Source organism: Oncorhynchus mykiss, chromosome 15 (assembly GCF_057628025.1).
Source record: "Oncorhynchus mykiss isolate SJ-2025 chromosome 15, ASM5762802v1, whole genome shotgun sequence".
Classification (NCBI taxonomy): Eukaryota; Metazoa; Chordata; class Actinopteri; order Salmoniformes; family Salmonidae; genus Oncorhynchus; species Oncorhynchus mykiss.
This window is the reverse complement of record NC_143036.1, coordinates 26,635,954-26,653,550: the sequence shown is the minus strand read 5'-3', so window position 1 is coordinate 26,653,550 and position 17,597 is coordinate 26,635,954. Positions and strand designations below refer to the sequence as shown.

Here is a 17,597-nt window from a genome sequence, read left to right as displayed (position 1 = left end):
TGATTTAATCTTGTCATTACATAGACTAAATAATATATGTTTGAAATTTGTTTTGATTTAGAATGGACCATTACTGTGCACCTGTCTCGAAACAGGTGATTCATTTTCATGCCAGACAGGTAGACTATACTCCTGTTGTAAAGAGAAGCAATGTGCTTAATATTAGGAAAGATGAAAAATAAATATAGTAGGTAGCAGTGGCGTGCCGTGGGCCTGGGTCCTGGGCCTTCAGTGAAGTCCTACACAGTCCCACCCGAATTAATCCACCTCTTATTATCATCATTATGATGCCATGGCTCTAGACACTATACATTTAGACAGAAACGCAGTACAACCAGGCGTTGCGTCATCTTGAAATTGACATTTCATTTTCAGAGAATTGCAGGGGAAGAGTACAATACCTTTTCATTGTGCAGCTTCGTTGCCCTGCGCGCTTGTTCGTTGAGCTGTAGATCTACTCGGGTGTCCCCAAAAGTTTTCAAAAGCACCATTGCTTGTAATTGCCCAGCCGTACTTTGGTGTCTCGTTGCTGCCTTGGTTAGACAACTCAGGTTTGCAAAGCCAGTGTGGCTCCAAACACCAAATCGATCACTTGCAAATAATAGGCATTCCCAGCAGTACAGTTTGCAGTGCTTCTCGGAGCCTGTGAGCCATTGATAGCGCTCATAGTTGGAACTTTGAAAGTGGCGAACGAACCCCTTTCCCGCCTGTGACAGGCTTTGTAGCGTCGGCGTCGACCTCTCCTGACAATATCTAACTTTTCTTGAAAAGTTTGTCTTGAGAATGGCGTTATAATTATATCCTCGACCAAATCGATATCTTCTCCTTCCGCCATTGTGGGTTGAAAAAATAGCTTAGTAGTACGCAAATTAATTTGTTTATCAGTTTCCTAGTTCTGAGACCTGCCCATATAGGACCTGCCTCTCAATATTGGTAATCCAATCAAAAGACGCACTACACCTGCTAGCTGGCTCCTGTGTAACACTGGAGCCAGCCAGCAGGCGTACAATAGCCAACTCTAAAGCTGATTGGTTGACACCAAATTTTCATTTCCATTCACTTTAAGCTACAAGCGCCCGCACTGTTGATTCTGAAGGCCTGGGGGCAGATTTTAGACCCCTGGCAACACATGATGGCTGAATATGATTGGATAAAAGATCTAACATAAAGAACAGCCCTCCAAATCTCAACCTGGGGCTGGAAGCAGTGCAACCAAGAGGAAAGCTATGAAATGAAGAGTGTAACTCTTACTCTGGGGAATAATTGAATACATATTTGTGGGAAAATATATTTAATTTTTTTATTTATTCTGATGATGTTTAGGCCAGCAGAGAAGGCCTTGCTGGCCCTAACGGCCCACCACTGGTAGGTAGTAGTCTATAGAAAGCTGATGGGATCCTCCTCTTTTTAATAGAGGCCACCACTCTGTTTCCTCATGCAATTGTTAGCCTATAGAAATGTTGCACAACTTGAGCTCATGGACTCTCATGAAGTGATTGATTACATTTACATTGATGTCAGAGAGATTAGATGGACAATAGAGTGCTGAGTACCAGGCAGTTATCATGTTTGGTAGGCTACTAATGACCATCAGCAGCATCAACTACCTTGACTAAACACTCACGTGGAATTTGACTGCTGTCATGACTCATGACAACCGGTGTGGCAGTAATACATTCACCGTAACAGCCCTATGTCCAGCCGGCCTCACAACCGCAGACCACATTTAACCATGCCAGCCCAGAACCACCACATCCAGCTTCTTAACTTGCAGGATCGTGGGACCTGGCTACAGAGTGGGTGGGCCTATGCCCTCCCAGATCCACCCATGGCTGCGCCCCTGCTCAGTCATATGACATCCATAGATTAGGGCCTAATTTATTTATTCCAATTGACTGATTTCCTCCTGTGAACGGTAACTTAGTAAAATCTTTGAAATTGTTGCATGTTGTGTTTATATTTTCTGTTCAGTATATATAAAATGCTGTATCTCACAGATCACATAGTCTATTGGTCATTTGCAGGAATACATATGGTACAGCACCAGCGACTAGCTTTGGAGTTTGTTGTACGTGCCATTATGTTCTCTTTTCAACAACAAAGAGAATACAAGAAAATCAACAAATGGAGCCAATAATTCATATAATGTAAGATATCAGAGATATTCCATTCTCTTCTATGCCACCCGTTGAGAAATTACATTGTTGGTTTGATTTCCAAATTTACTTGACCAGCAGTGACATATGAATCATAACAAGTGAGGAATAGAAGACCAGACAATATTTACAGAGCAGGAAAATATTTTGTGCAAATGGGCATGATACCATTAGAGATTAAATTATACTTTCAAATTTAGTCATTACCTTTCAAAACCTGTTTTTGCCTCCACACATCTAAACCTGCAATTAACATTCGTGGATATTCCTATCCATAAAATTGATTTAAAGGTGAAACAAACATGAATAAGCCATCAGAATCGTTCTCAGAAAGTTTGTTTCAGCAACTACTATCAATCAAAAAGGTCTTGAAATATCTCATGTTTGAAAAATCAAACATGGACAAGAAAGACTTCTCAATCCATACTTGCAGTTCTGTTATGACCATAGTTGACCCTGGATTTGTAGTCCTTACAAACTCGAATCCCTTTTGAGTTAACGTTTTCCTCACATTCTTCTCTGTTGTCAGTAATGGACTGTTAATTGATGTACTTTGACGAGGAGAAAACACCTACCTTTGTTGTCTCGGAGAGTGAAGTTGGAGTTGCCGGCCACAGATGGAGGCAGGGCAAAGTAAAAGCGATGACCACTGGGAGGCTCATCCTTGTCCACAGCGCTGATAGTCTGGATGACCTGTGCAACACATAACCACTCTGATTGTATGGTGCTCGGAACACATGGAACACACAACCAGTCTGATTGGTTGGACCCCTAACGACAACCCCAAATTGTGAAGCTGATTGGTTGATTGATTGATTAATGAAAAGTATTAATTGGTTTGGGCTAATGGGTCATTAGTCCATAGCCACAGTTTCTTTGTTTTATTCAGGAATATCTGTAAGAATTAACAGTGCTGGTTGAACATGGTGAACTGCTATGCCTTCATATGTTTTGATTAATTTACAAACTAGCATACATTTCTTTTAACACAAGGCCAAGGCAATAGAGTGAGTCAATTGGTACAAATAAACTTGATTTTGATTTATGAAATGTTTATTTTATCATGTTGGCTATGGTTTTACATCACTTATCACTTGCAGTAAGTGCTTATTTGGCAAGAGGAGCCTAATGCAGCTTTTTAGGGATGAGAAAAAAGCTCAGGAATCGATTTTCTCAGCTAAACATAGTCTGTTTTCTTCTTAGGTTACAATGTAGGGACAACTTAGCAAGGCAATGCCAGGCGTATCAAACATTCAGCCCGTGAGGAGGACCAATCTGGTACGCAGGTGTTTTGAGTAAAACAGCTGAATAATATAATATATATTATTATATTATTCAACTGTTTTACTCAAAACACCTGCGTGCCAGATTGGACATCCTTACGGGCTGGATGTTTGATATATATGTTACATTTTTGGAAGAAAATACATTTTGGCGGAAAACAAACTCATTACACAAAAATTAAACGTTTTACCCTCCTCTTTTTCATTGTGAATAAAAACAGCTTTAGCTAAAGAGGATGGAGGAAAAATGTGTTATTATCTGTTGTACCAGATACTGAATTATGTCAATAAAGAAAAACACAATGCCACTTAAACCTATATCCACTAGCATATTTCCTCATAAACCAACATTTAACATGTAAAATGTCTGCTTATATCCATAGTCATGTGAAGAATTGGCGTGGGGGTGCAGACGGCTATATTTTTCCGCTAATAGAGGACTAGTAAAGGCCCAGTGCACTACTTTTGTGAATTATTATTATTTTTAAAGAAATGTTTTTATTTTATTTGTTTATTTTGATTTTTCAGGGGGTGTTGCAGCACCCCTGCTTCAAGTGGCTGTGCTTATATCTAAGTACAATAAACAAACATTTAGCTTAACAAACTCGACATAGACTTGTGTCAACACCAGCATTATGTAGCAGTCTATGTGTGGTGCTTCTCTAAGTGGACACATCCCCATGTCCAGTTGCAGTAGGAGATCCAACTGCTCTGTGAGAGCTAGGATACATCCAAACGGCACCCTATTCCCAATATAGTCTGAGGCTTCATGCCCCCTCAGATTTGTACTGTTTTTTTTCTTCACACGTTACATTAATTACTAAACTTAATTTTTAAGCCAACGTTTATCATCTTGTCTTCACTGACATGTTCAGCCTATCCCTGACCGAGTCTGTAATGCCTACATGTTTCAAGCAGACCACCAAAGTCCCTGTGCCCAAGAATACAAAGGTAAACTGTCTGAATGACTATCACATCTGTAGCCATGAAGTGCTTTGAAAGGCTGGTCATGGCTCTCATTAACACCATCATCCCAGACACCCTGGACCCACTCCAATTCACATATTGCCCCAAAAGAGCCACAGACGACGCAATCTCTATTGCACTCCACGCTACCATTTCAACACCGGGACAAAAGGAATAACTATGTGAGAATGATGTTCATTCACTAAAGCTTAGAGTTCAACAAGCTTATCATGAAGCTAAGGACCCTGGGAATGAACACCTCCCTCTGCAACTTTATCCTGGATTTCCTGACTGGCCACTCCGGGTGCAGCAACACATCTGCCACGCTGATCCTTAACACGGGAGCCCCTCAGAGGTGCGTGCTTAGTACCCTACTGTACTCCCTGTTCACCCACAACTGCCTGGCCATGCACAACTCCAACACTATCATTAATATTGCTGATGAGACAACAATGGTAGGCAACCTGTAGGGAGGAGGTCCGAGACCTGACAGTGTGGTGCCAGGACAACAACCTCAACGTCAGAAAGACAAAGGAGCTGATCGTGAACTACAAGTAATAGAGGGCCAAGCATGCCCCTATTCACATCGACGGGGCTGTAGTGAAGCGGGTCGAGAGCTTCAAGTTCCTCGGTATCCACAGCACTAAGGATCTGTCATGGTTCAAACACACCAACACAGTTGTAAAGAGGCCATGAAAATGGAAAATGAAAAGATTTAGCATGGGTCCTCAGATCTTCAAAAGGTTATACAGCTGCACCATTGAGAGCATCTTGACTGGCTGCATCACCGCTTGTTAAGGCAACTGCTTGACATCCGACTGCAAGGCGCTACAGAGGGTAGTGAGGACGGCCCAGTACATCACTGGGACCGAGGTCCCTGCCATCTATACCAGGCAGTGTCAGAGGAAGGCCCTAAAAATTGTCAAAGACTCCAGCCACCCAAGTCATAGGCTGTTCTCTCTGCTACCACATGGCAAGCGGTACCTATACATCAAGTCTGGAACCAACAGGACCCTGAACAGTTTCTATCCCCAAGCCTTAAGTCTGCTAAATACAGTAGTTAGGTAAATAGTTCATCAAATAGCTACTCGGACTATCTGCATAGACACTTTTCCCACAAACTGTTTTTTTGACCCATCACACACACTGCTGCTACTGTTACAGTTACTCATTGTGTATCTATTATTACTTTTATTATTACGTGTTTTACTTTTCTATTATTTCTCTATTATCTTTCTCTCTGCATTGCTGAGAAGAATCGAAGCATTTCACCGTTATTCCACACCTATTGTTTACAAAGCATGTGACAAATAACATTTTATTTGCTCATTATTTATAAAAGATCTGTCAGCTCTATTTTGCGGAGAGGGCACACTGACTGGACCAGGCAAGGAGTACCCCCCCCCCCCCCCCACCCTTATTCTCGCTAGTAAGTGGTTCCTTCAAAGGTGCACCACAGAGCAAAGGAATACTAGGCAAGACACTAGATGCTCTAGTCTAGTGCATGCAGACTGTATCATCAGTGGAGGAGGAGAGAGAGTGTAGTGACAGACAGCATTTGATTTGATTTTAGCTGCCGGTAATAAGCAGGAATGGCAGGAAGTATGTTTTGTAAATTTATTTTATTATGCTACACTACCTTCTAATTAGTGGATTCGGCTATTTCAGCCACACCCATTGCTGAGCACATAGCCATGCAATCTCCATTGACAAACATTGGCAGTAGAATGACCTGACTGAAGAGCTCAGTGACTTTCAATGTGGCACCGTAAGAGGATGCCACCTTTCTAACAAGTTAGTTCAGAAATTGTTTGTCGAGATCAGTGTGGAAGAACTTGACTGGCCTACATGGAAGCAAGGCCCCCGCGGCAATGTTCCAACACCAACCTCATAACTAGCTAATACTCTTAGAAAACGGTGCTAAGTTGAACCATACAGGGTTCTTTGGTTTTTCCCCATAGGGGACCCTTTTTGGTGCTGGCCAGAAACCTTTGCAAAGGGTTCCATCTAGAACCCTTTATGTAGGGTTCTTCAAAGAACCCCCTGTATATGGTACTACCTAGAACCCTCTATATAAATGTTCTTCCTAGAATGATCTGTGAAGAGTTCTACCAATAACCCTTTTATCTTTGGAGGGTTCTTCCAAGAACCCTCTATGAACAGCTCAATCAGTCTTATCAACCTTTAAAATTAAATGACAATGACAATTACGTATACCATAAGGCCTTCATTTGAGAGCTTAATTATGCCCTAACACAGTGGTGTTAGAAATCACCTGGTTTACAGGCTACATCAGGCCTGCAAGTCAAATTATGCTTGCTTGCAAATTGATGTGTAATTCCTATTAGAGTCCAACCAGAGTTACAATATTTTTTTATCACCTACAACCTGCATTCAGAATGACTTCCATGGTAAGGAAGACTGAATACAGAGACTACCTCAATCATCTAAACTGGAAAAACCATCTTAGTAATCGGTACAATAAATCTAATTATTAACATATATAATTTGTTTAGAAAACTGTATGTTATTTATCTTTGTGTAGCATGAAATTAATCAACTAAGTAATGTACATGCAAAAACATAGTTTTAATTATTACAGTAAAACAAACACTTTTGAAAATCTCCCTGAAATAGAGCACGCTGGGAAATGTTATATACGGTTCTATGTAGAACCCTTCTTGGATACCAAATAATTCTTATTGCCTTCCAAAGAATCATCAAATACTTTTCTTCCAAAAATGAAATTTCTTCCAAATTTCTTCCAAAAACGTTTCTTAGGAATATATAGGTTCTAGGTAGAACCCCTCACCTTACAAATAACCCTTGTTTTCCGAAAAGGGTTCTTCTGATCAAAACAGTTCTTGGTAGAATCCTATCTCTCCGCAGAGAACCTTTTTGGAGCCCTTTTGTCTGAGAGTTTACCAAGCCATTTCAGTCTATCAATCAAGTTAGAGTAGCTTGTCTAACTATCTTAGCTGTTATGCCTGCAATTAATTACTGCAAGCAATTACTAAATGTACTGAATAAGATACATTCCTTTCAGTCTTTTACCCATATTTTAGCAGAGATGCAGAGAAGCATATTTTGTTTCTTTGAAAAAAGTACCACCCATCAGGAGGAAACAGACAGCTCAAGAGTTATGCTTAGATATGCAGAACAATACTGGATGCACAATATATCGGTGAACATATCGGAATAGGTCGATATTAGCTAAAAATGCCAACATCGGTATCGACCAATGTCTAGTTTAACGCCGATGTGCAAAAAAGATATCAAAGCTGACATACATACTTATATCACCTAGGTACATGCCGTAATGACGCCATGTAAAATGTTGCACTACATGTGCAACAAAGCATTCAAAACCTAGCCCACAATGTCTGCTGTGTGGATCGAGCAGTCAATTGAAAGAGTAAGAAAATGTCATTTGTTCAACCGCAACTTCTGGGGTTGCTAGCTTTAGCTTGGTACCTAGCTAGCACCAATACAACCAGCCTGAAAACAATGACCAGTTGAAACTGCAGTCAATTTCATTATTCTTAGCAATCCATGTGAGTAAGTATTAGCTAGGTTGCCATTTGTTGTTCGCCTATTGAAATTGAACTTCAGTACACGAAAATAAATAGCTAGCCAGCTACTTAACCCTGTTGCCCAAAGCTAATGTTATGAGCAGCCAACTAGCTTCATCTGGCTAGTGAGGCTCGACTGGGCTTGGTTATCAATCAAATCAATCAAATGTATTTATAAAGCCCTTACATCAGCTGATGTCACAAAGTGCTGTACAGAAACCCAGCCTAAAACCCCAAACAGCAAGCAATGCAAGTGTAGAAGCATGGTTATGTGTTGTGAAGCCAGCCACAATAAGGATTAGGCACAATAGTGGAATTTGCGGTTTGCCTTCAAAATAAAAGTTTATAATTGACATTGATGCAAATGAATACAAATAGTATAATTATGCGGTACTTTAATTTTGAAGGCTAACCCCGAAATCCACTATTGTGGCTAATCCTTATTGTGGCTAGCTTCACATAGATGAGTCCGACCACCATGAATCAAATAAAAACTGTCTAATAAATTTGAGGGTAATTTTAGATGATAACACCTAGCTATATAGTTAGCTAGCTAACTATAGCTACTGAAACAGATTACGTTGTTTTGCTATGTTTTTGTGGAAGGACATTGTTTGCATTCAAACAAACGACCAGCACTGTAGGTGTGCGAGACAGCTTTACCAGCATCATAGCATACGTATTGATGAATCGTTGTGACATGTAATGCAAGTGATAGTGTAATCAATGTGGAATAACTACATAAAAAATGTATGAACGCGTTAAATTATTATGTGACGTGCAGTCATATATCTACTGTTCCTTGTTTTCTTTTTTGACACCCAAAGACCCAAACGGTGTTCCATAGCAAAGATCTAAACGGCGTTCCATAGCAAAGACTCAAACGGCATTCCATAGAAATCCTGTTTGAGAATAAAACGACTGAACAAATAATCAACGAAACAGCACAGAAAGTAAGTGAAAAAAATAGGTTTTGATTATATTTGACTGATAATGGGGACATATGTAAATGCCAACAAAATAACTTTTTGATCAGTGTGGTGTGTGTATGTGTGTAACGTTTAGCTAACTAGGCAAGTAAGTTAAGAACAAATTCTTATTTACAATGACGGCCTACCCCGGCCAAACCTGGATGACGCTGGGCCAATTCTGCACCACTGTATGGAGCTCCCAATCACAGCCGGATGTGCCTCTTGCACTGAGATGCCGTGCCTTAGACCGCTGCATCCATGTGTGTGTTAACTATTTAACTGTACTAGAATGCTTAAAAGGCCGCAAAAAATTTCTATATTGGTTATCGGTATCGGCCAAAAATGTCATATCGGTGCATCACTAGTTTAAATGTAATCTGGCACCTTAGGATAATATCATGTTGTTTTTATTAATTATGATGCCATGAAATGTGCCTGTATTTATGATATGTGTTAGAATCCCATGTACTGTGTTTTATAGCTACTTTCCTGAAATTCTACACATTATGCCATGGGATGGGGAGAGATTTTTTGCCGTTTTAAAAGCACATTTTCTGCATTTCTACACAATTTGCCATGACTTATGCCATGTTAATATGATATCTGAGTGAGAGTGACTAACAAGAAAATGTATAGCAATTAACCTGAAATCAACTCTAACCTTTCGGTTAAATTAATTTGTCTATTGGACAAGATCTACTACTTGGCATTAAGAGCTAAGCAATTATCTTTAAAAAAAACCTTTATTAAAAAAAAATCTTGATAAAAAGAACATTGGGGGGTAATTAACAGGACTAAAACTGTCTTTGTCCTAGTCTGTAATTCTCTCTTTTGTTCATTTTCTATTTGTTTTTGTACAGTTGGTCGCTTATGATTTGTTTGTTATTTTTGTGAATACACAAACACTTACTTGTTTCCACATAACACTGATACAAAACCTTTTTAAAAAGGGAATGGGTATGTGTAATTGTATTTTAAAAAATAATAAAAAATACTTTATTTGAAAAAAAAAAATTGTGATTAACTAAATCAATGGGAAGTGCTCAGAGGACAGGGCCCCTGAGCACTTGCCCTGCGTGTCTGGTCGGTAATTCAGCCATGATTACTAAAAGTTTAGATAGCTGGCTAGACTAAGTAGATTCATTTACCAATCTAAAATGTTAATTGACTGCTAAGTGAGTGACTGTCAGTGAGACACATGACAAGAGGAAAACTGCTGATGCACAACCAAGTTTTGAAAATACACCTTATGTATTCTACTATTCTAACTCAACAGTTAGTTGAGTTCCTGAGTTTTTGTAGATTTTTTTGAATGCAAAAAAATTACAGAGGTCCGGACCTCTGTGCCCTCATATGTGTTGTGTGTTGTAATTTGAATGTAGTGCAGTATATTGAGATGTGTGATTTACAACAGTCAGAATGACACCCTCATTAAAATTACATTTGAACAGGTATGCTTAGAACCTATGCAGACAAATATAATATACGGAAGAGGTGAAAAAAAATATTGTTGTCTATCAACAATGACAAGACACCGGGGTCTGACAATCTAGATGGAAAATTACTGAGGATAATAGCAGACGATTTTGCCACTCCTAAGCCCCCTTTACCTTCTCAAATAGCCGACCAACCAGCCTGTTACCAACCCTTAGTAAACCTCTGACCAGATACAATACTAATTTACAGTAAACAAATTGACACTCAACAAGCACAGCACATACACAAATGACTGATGATTGGCTGAGAGAAATTTATGATAAAATTATTTTGGGGGCTATCTTGTTAGACTCCAGTGCAGCTTTTGACATTATTGATCATAGTCCGCTGCTGGAAAAAAAGTATCTGTTATGGCTTTACACCACCTGCTATAATGTGGATAAAGAGTTACTTGTTAGGCCTCCCGGGTGGCGCAGTGGTTAAGGGCGCTGTACTGCAGCACCAGCTGTGTCCTTGTCTCATCGTGCACCAGCGACTCCTGTGGCGGGCTGGGCGCAGTGCACGCTAACCAAGGTTGCACAGTGTTTCCTCTGACACATTGGTGCAGCTGGCTTCCGGGTTGGATGCACGGTGTGTTAAGAAGCAGTGCGGCTAGGTTGAGTTGTGTATCAGAGGACGCATGACTTTCAACCTTCGTCTCTCCCGAGCCCGTACGGGAGTTGTAGCGATGAGACAAGATAGTAGCTATTACAACAATTGGACACCATGAAATTGGGCAGAAAAAAGGGGTAAAAAAAGAGTTACTTGTTTAACAGAACACAGAGGGTGTTCTTTAATGGAAGCCTATCAAATATAATCCAGTTAGAATTAGGAATTCCCCAGGGTAGCTGATTAGGCCCCATGACTTTGAGTAAAGCCAGAGTTTCTATGTACGTGGATGACTCAACGCCTATACATACATATCTGTTACTACAGCGACTGAAATGACTGCAACACTCAACAAAGTGCTGCAGTTAGTTTCAGAGCGGGTGTCAAGGAATAAGTTAGCCCTAATTATTTCCAAAACTAAAAGCATTGTATTTGGAACAAAACACTCACTAAACCCTAAACCTCAACTAAATATTGTACTAAATAAATAATGTGGAAATTGAGAAAGTTGAGATGACTAAACTGCTTGGAGCAACACTAGATTGTAAACTGTCATGGTCATAACATATTGATGCAGTAGTAGCTAAGATGGGAAGAAGTCTGTCTATAATAAAGCGATGCTCTGCCTTCTTAACAACACTATCAACAAGACAGGTCCTACAGGCCCTAGTTTTGTCGCATCTTGTCTACTGTTCAGTCGTGTGGTCAGGTGCCACAAAAAGGACTTGCAATTGCAATTGGCTCAGAACAGCGCGGGACGGCTGGCCCTTCGATGTATACAGAGAGATCATTTTATTAATATGCAAGGCAATCTCTCCTGGCTGAAAGTGGAGGAGAGATTGACTTCCTCACTACTTTCATTTATGAGAGGTATTGACATGTTGAATGCATCAAACTGTCTCGACAAGCTACTGGCACACAGCTCGGACACCCATGCATACCCCACAAGACATGCCACAAGAGGTCTCTTCACAGTCCCCAAGGCCAGAACAGACTATGGGAGGCACACAGTACTACAAAGAGCCATGACTACATGGAACTCTATTCCACATCAAGTAACTGAAGCAAGCAGTAAAATTAGATAAAAAAACAGATAAAAAACACCTTATAGAACAGCGGGGAATGTCAAGCAACACAAACATTGGCACACACACACACACACACACACACACACACACACACACAATAACATACAGTGCCTTGCGAAAGTATTCGGCCCCCTTGAACTTTGCGACCTTTTTCCACATTTCAGGCTTCAAACATAAAGATATAAAACTGTATTTTTTTGTGAAGAATCAACAACAAGTGGGACACAATCATGAAGTGGAACGACATTGGATATTTTAAACTTTTTTAACCAATCAAAAACTGAAAAATTGGGCGTGCAAAATTATTCAGCCCCTTTACTTTCAGTGCAGCAAACTCTCTCCAGAAGTTCAGTGAGGATCTCTGAATGATCCAATGTTGACCTAAATGACTAATGATGATAAATACAATCCACCTGTGTGTAATCAAGTCTCCGTATAAATGCACCTGCACTGTGATAGTCTCAGAGGTCCGTCAAAAGCGCAGAGAGCATCATGAAGAACAAGGAACACACCAGGCAGGTCCGAGATACTGTTGTGAAGAAGTTTAAAGCCGGATTTGGATACAAAAAGATTTCCCAAGCTTTAAACATCCCAAGGAGCACTGTGCAAGCGATAATATTGAAATGGAAGGAGTATCAGACCACTGCAAATCTACCAAGACCTGGCCGTCCCTCTAAACTTTCAGCTCATACAAGGAGAAGACTGATCAGAGATGCAGCCAAGAGGCCCATGATCACTCTGGATGAACTGCAGAGATCTACAGCTGAGGTGGGAGACTCTGTCCATAGGACAACAATCAGTCGTATATTGCACAAATCTGGCCTTTATGGAAGAGTGGCAAGAAGAAAGCCATTTCTTAAAGATATCCATAAAAAGTGTTGTTTAAAGTTTGCCACAAGCCACCTGGGAGACACACCAAACATGTGGAAGAAGGTGCTCTGGTCAGATGAAACCAAAATTGAACTTTTTGGCAACAATGCAAAACGTTATGTTTGGCGTAAAAGCAACACAGCTGAACACACCATCCCCACTGTCAAACACGGTGGTGGCAGCATCATGGTTTGGGCCTGCTTTTCTTCAGCAGGGACAGGGAAGATGGTTAAAATTGATGGGAAGATTGATGGAGCCTAATACAGGACCATTCTGGAAGAAAACCTGATGGAGTCTGCAAAAGACCTGAGACTGGGACGGAGATTTGTCTTCCAACAAGACAATGATCCAAAACATAAAGCAAAATCTACAATGGAATGGTTCAAAAATAAACATATCCAGGTGTTAGAATGGCCAAGTCAAAGTCCAGACCTGAATCCAATCGAGAATCTGTGGAAAGAACTGAAAACTGCTGTTCACAAATGCTCTCCATCCAACCTCACTGAGCTCGAGCTGTTTTGCAAGGAGGAATGGGAAAAAATGTCAGTCTCTCGATGTGCAAAACTGATAGACATACCCCAAGCGACTTACAGCTGTAATCGCAGCAAAAGGTGGCGCTACAAAGTATTAACTTAAGAGGGCTGAATAATTTTGCACGTCCAATTTTTCAGTTTTTGATTTGTTAAAAAAGTTTGAAATATCCAATAAATGTCGTTCCACTTCATGATTGTGTCCCACTTGTTGTTGATTCTTCACAAAAAAATACAGTTTTATATCTTTATGTTTGAAGCCTGAAATGTGGCAAAAGGTTGCAAAGTTCAAGGGGGCCGAATACTTTCGCAAGGCACTGTATATGAAGTGTAATATCGGGATGCAAACTCAAAATGGTACACATTTAAACTCAATATTTGACATGGTACAGGTGTCGTTTTCTTTAAGCCTATAGTTTAAGACTACCAAAAACACTCTGTGTGACCCTGATTTAGCCCACTTCGGTAAAATGTTAAAAACACTTCATGCTAAATTATCACTTACTACCCACCATATTGAGGAATACATTTAAAGTAACCTCAGACAGAAATACAACGTAACACAAAGGCAGCCAACGATCCCCATGGCTGAGACATGGATTATCAGTTGTCATCTTTGATTAAATGCTTGTAGCTACAAGCTGTCAGGTATTAGAAACTAGAGGAGGTGGAGAAAGACACCCTGCCAATTAGGACAGACAGACCCAGGGAGATTTTATCATCATATGTGATTTCATGAATATTGCATGTGCACTACTCCCTGGTGCTGAGATTAAAATTAGACAAAAAAAAAAGTGATCTATTGGCAGAAATCTCAAATTCGCTCATTGGTTTAGACGTGTGTATCATGGTAGATACAGTGAGCTACTGCTACAATACATGACATTATAGCCTGAACATGGAAGCACTGTATGCATATCTGCGCAACATGACATTTCTTCACATGGTGCAATATATATTTATTATTTCATATAACATGCATGTGCAGTGAAATACACATTTCAATACAAATACAGACATCCCTCTACATATGTGGCTTGCCTTAACCCCTAATAATGAAGGATATGGGACCTATTTGATGTTCTTTGAATACTGCAATAAACTCATCTTGAGGAAGGTATCAATTTAATTCATGACTTGCAGTGAGAGGGAAGGTACACGTATAATGCCTTTCATTAGCAAGGCGGTGATGCAAACCATTTCGTAAGCTCTTCGGCGGCCAATCCTCTAATGGTTCGAGTAGGAGACGGAAGGGAAAAGACACGGATGTAGACATAAATTCACACAGAGAGACATTAACAGTTGAACGGTGCCTGTCAGAGGCAAGACTGAGGAGTCAAATAAATCACAGAAGTAGAGGGATTTTGAGTTTACACACGGCTGGGTCTCAGATCAAATAGACATAAAACGGCCACCATGTCTTGATTTGTGCCTTTACGTCGGCACCGGATAAACACAGAGGAAGGTAGGGAATGTTTGCTCATTCAAAGTAACGTGCACACACACACCTCCGTCCTTGCCCGATCCTACTGCTCCACAACCTGATTAGAGATAAATTACAGATAAATTGCCCCTCTATAAAGTTAGATGGCCTCCTAACTTGTCTGAGCTAAATCAAGATAAGGCAAAAGAAAACCTTACAAATGATCACTTTCAAAGTGTCTGGGTTTAGACAGGGCTGGAGAACGAGATCTCGATTTTATATCTTACCATTTGTTTTTTGACTGCGACAACAACCGTGATTGCTGCCTCTCTTTATAACGGCCGTACAGCAACTTGACACCTAACTCTAGTCGTGATTGAATTATCATCACTTGTCTCTAGAGCGGGCATAACAAACACTGTCAAAGGTTTCATCATGCATAGGTGAAATTACACGTTTGCAGCACTCAACACGTCAGCATCGACAGACAATCCGGCTCATTAATTTGATTGGCCCAAGTTTATCATTTACATCAGTCAGGCTGTCCATGTACAGATGATGAGGATCTTTTTCCACACAAGATAACGGGTGGTATTGAAAGTTGAATCCAGAGTTCAAATATACACGGACTGTTACCATGGCTACGGGAGATGGGGGGGGTGGGTAAATGGCTGGATGTCATCATGGGGTGGTGTTGACACTGGGAGGGGGCAGGGTCCATGGTTTTCACACCCCTTGCTTCTCGCAGTTTCACTCCTGCCCCCACCGCGGCATCAACACCGAAAACAACACCCACATCAGTGACACACGGCACATACAGCTTGCCCCGAATTAGTGACGGGGATTGAAGCCTCTTGTAGCATAGAGTTCTTGTTTTTTGCCAATTGTGTTGAAAAGCCTTTTTTGTCTTCTATCAAACCAATCAGGTGGTTTTTCGATGAAACAAATCTTTGGACGTCGGTGATCATGTTCTTCTGATAAAGTGATACAAGCATAGGCACGCTGCTTCGAAGTCAACTGCTTAGCGATTTCGACACACGCATCGGAGCGCCAGCATCAAACATAACATAATTTCCCCCAAATCGACAAGACCTCACGCCCACCACGCTTCCTAAACATCCACCCACCGCTAATACCCCCACTGAGGCCCTAATTCAGACATACTCTGGAGTTTGATTGTAATCAATACTCACAATGGTCAACAAATACCATTGTTTCAATCTCTGTTCATTTATATAAGTCAGCTAGCTCAACTCAGGACTGTTGTGTGTCAAAATAGTCTCGTCCAGCCAAAAGACATAGACTAAGCAGATATGGATTGAACTCCAGTGTACCCACAGTACTTACTATAGAATTATGTAGTAAACTTTAGTATACTATAGAACATTATACTACACACTGTAGTATCCCTTGATCGTGTAGTACTTACTATAACATGTTGTAATATACTGTAGAACACTATAGTAAATACTACAGTATTCACCATAGTGTTTTTGCAGATTTTAGTCTGCAAAAACACTACGGTGAATACTATAGTATTTATACCATAGTATACTATGGTATTTGTTTTATGTGGATACACAAAAAAATGCTGGGTTAAAAACAACCCAATTTGGGTAAATATTGGACAGAACACATGTTATTTGAACCCAGCCAGTTGGGTCACAAACAACCCATAGTTTTCTTTTTAGTTTTCTTTTGAGAAGACTGGAGGCGTGGCTTAGTAGTGGCGTTGCTTTTAGATAGTTATTTTTGGCAACCCATGAGAGTACGTCTTTCCAGTCGTTAAATTTGTTAAATTTGAGCACTGAAACTTTTTTTTAGCTTTAATGAGGTTTACACAAGAGTATGAGTTCCTTAAGTGCAAATACGTCTCCCAATTTTGGGATAGTTATCACTTGTGTAAACCCCAATAAAGTAATGTAGTCTCAGTGCTCAACCTTAACACGTGTTGACAACACAACAGAACAGATGAACCGGAATGACACTTACTCTCATGGGTGGCCAAACAGAACAATCGAAAATCCACACCCCTACTAAGCCATGTCCTCCAGTCTTCTGATCTGACCCGATGGATCATAGTTCAATGAACCAACTAAAAGCCGAAATATGCTTGAGCCGTAATTTTGGTTGGAGACCCCGCATTGAGGGTGTGACGCAATCATTGTGCACCTCCCAAATTTTTAAACAAAACCAGAGGGATCCGTATAGCTCCGTATAGCTCCGCATTGACATGATTGGTTGACGGTAGGTGGGTCAGGAGGTACTGTATAAACACAAACTCACTTCCTTGACAACTTCTTTCACAACAGCTCTGCTCCACAAAGCGCTAGAAGTATAAATGCTCTGACTTCTGTGGAGACCTTATCGCAGTAAATGCTTTAATGCCACTGCTGACTACAGATTGACCATGCAGAGCCTTTAAGAGACCCAACTGGTGGGCAACAAATAACCCAACGTGTGTTCTGTCCACAGGCTGAAGTCTAAACATTTAGTCCACTATTATAAGATCTTAATTTGTGACCTGCTAAAAATGTGTATTTATGTACAGAACCAGTGAAACGTTTGAATGCACCTACTCATTCAAGGCTTTTTCTGAATTTTTTGACTATTTTCTACATTGTAGAATAATAGTGAAGACATCAAAACGATG

At 40.4% G+C, this 17,597-nt stretch overlaps 1 protein-coding gene across 1 annotated transcript in view; it reads right to left on the bottom strand.

Annotated features, from left to right (window-relative positions):
• Nucleotides 1-17,597, bottom strand: part of LOC110489881 (cadherin-7) — a 114,887-nt gene that overhangs the window by 10,970 nt on the left and 86,320 nt on the right. Inside the window, exon 10 of the mRNA XM_036944147.2 lies at nt 2,732-2,849. Within this exon, the coding sequence (XP_036800042.2) occupies nt 2,732-2,849 (118 nt within the window). The remainder of the gene's footprint in view (nt 1-2,731; nt 2,850-17,597) is intronic.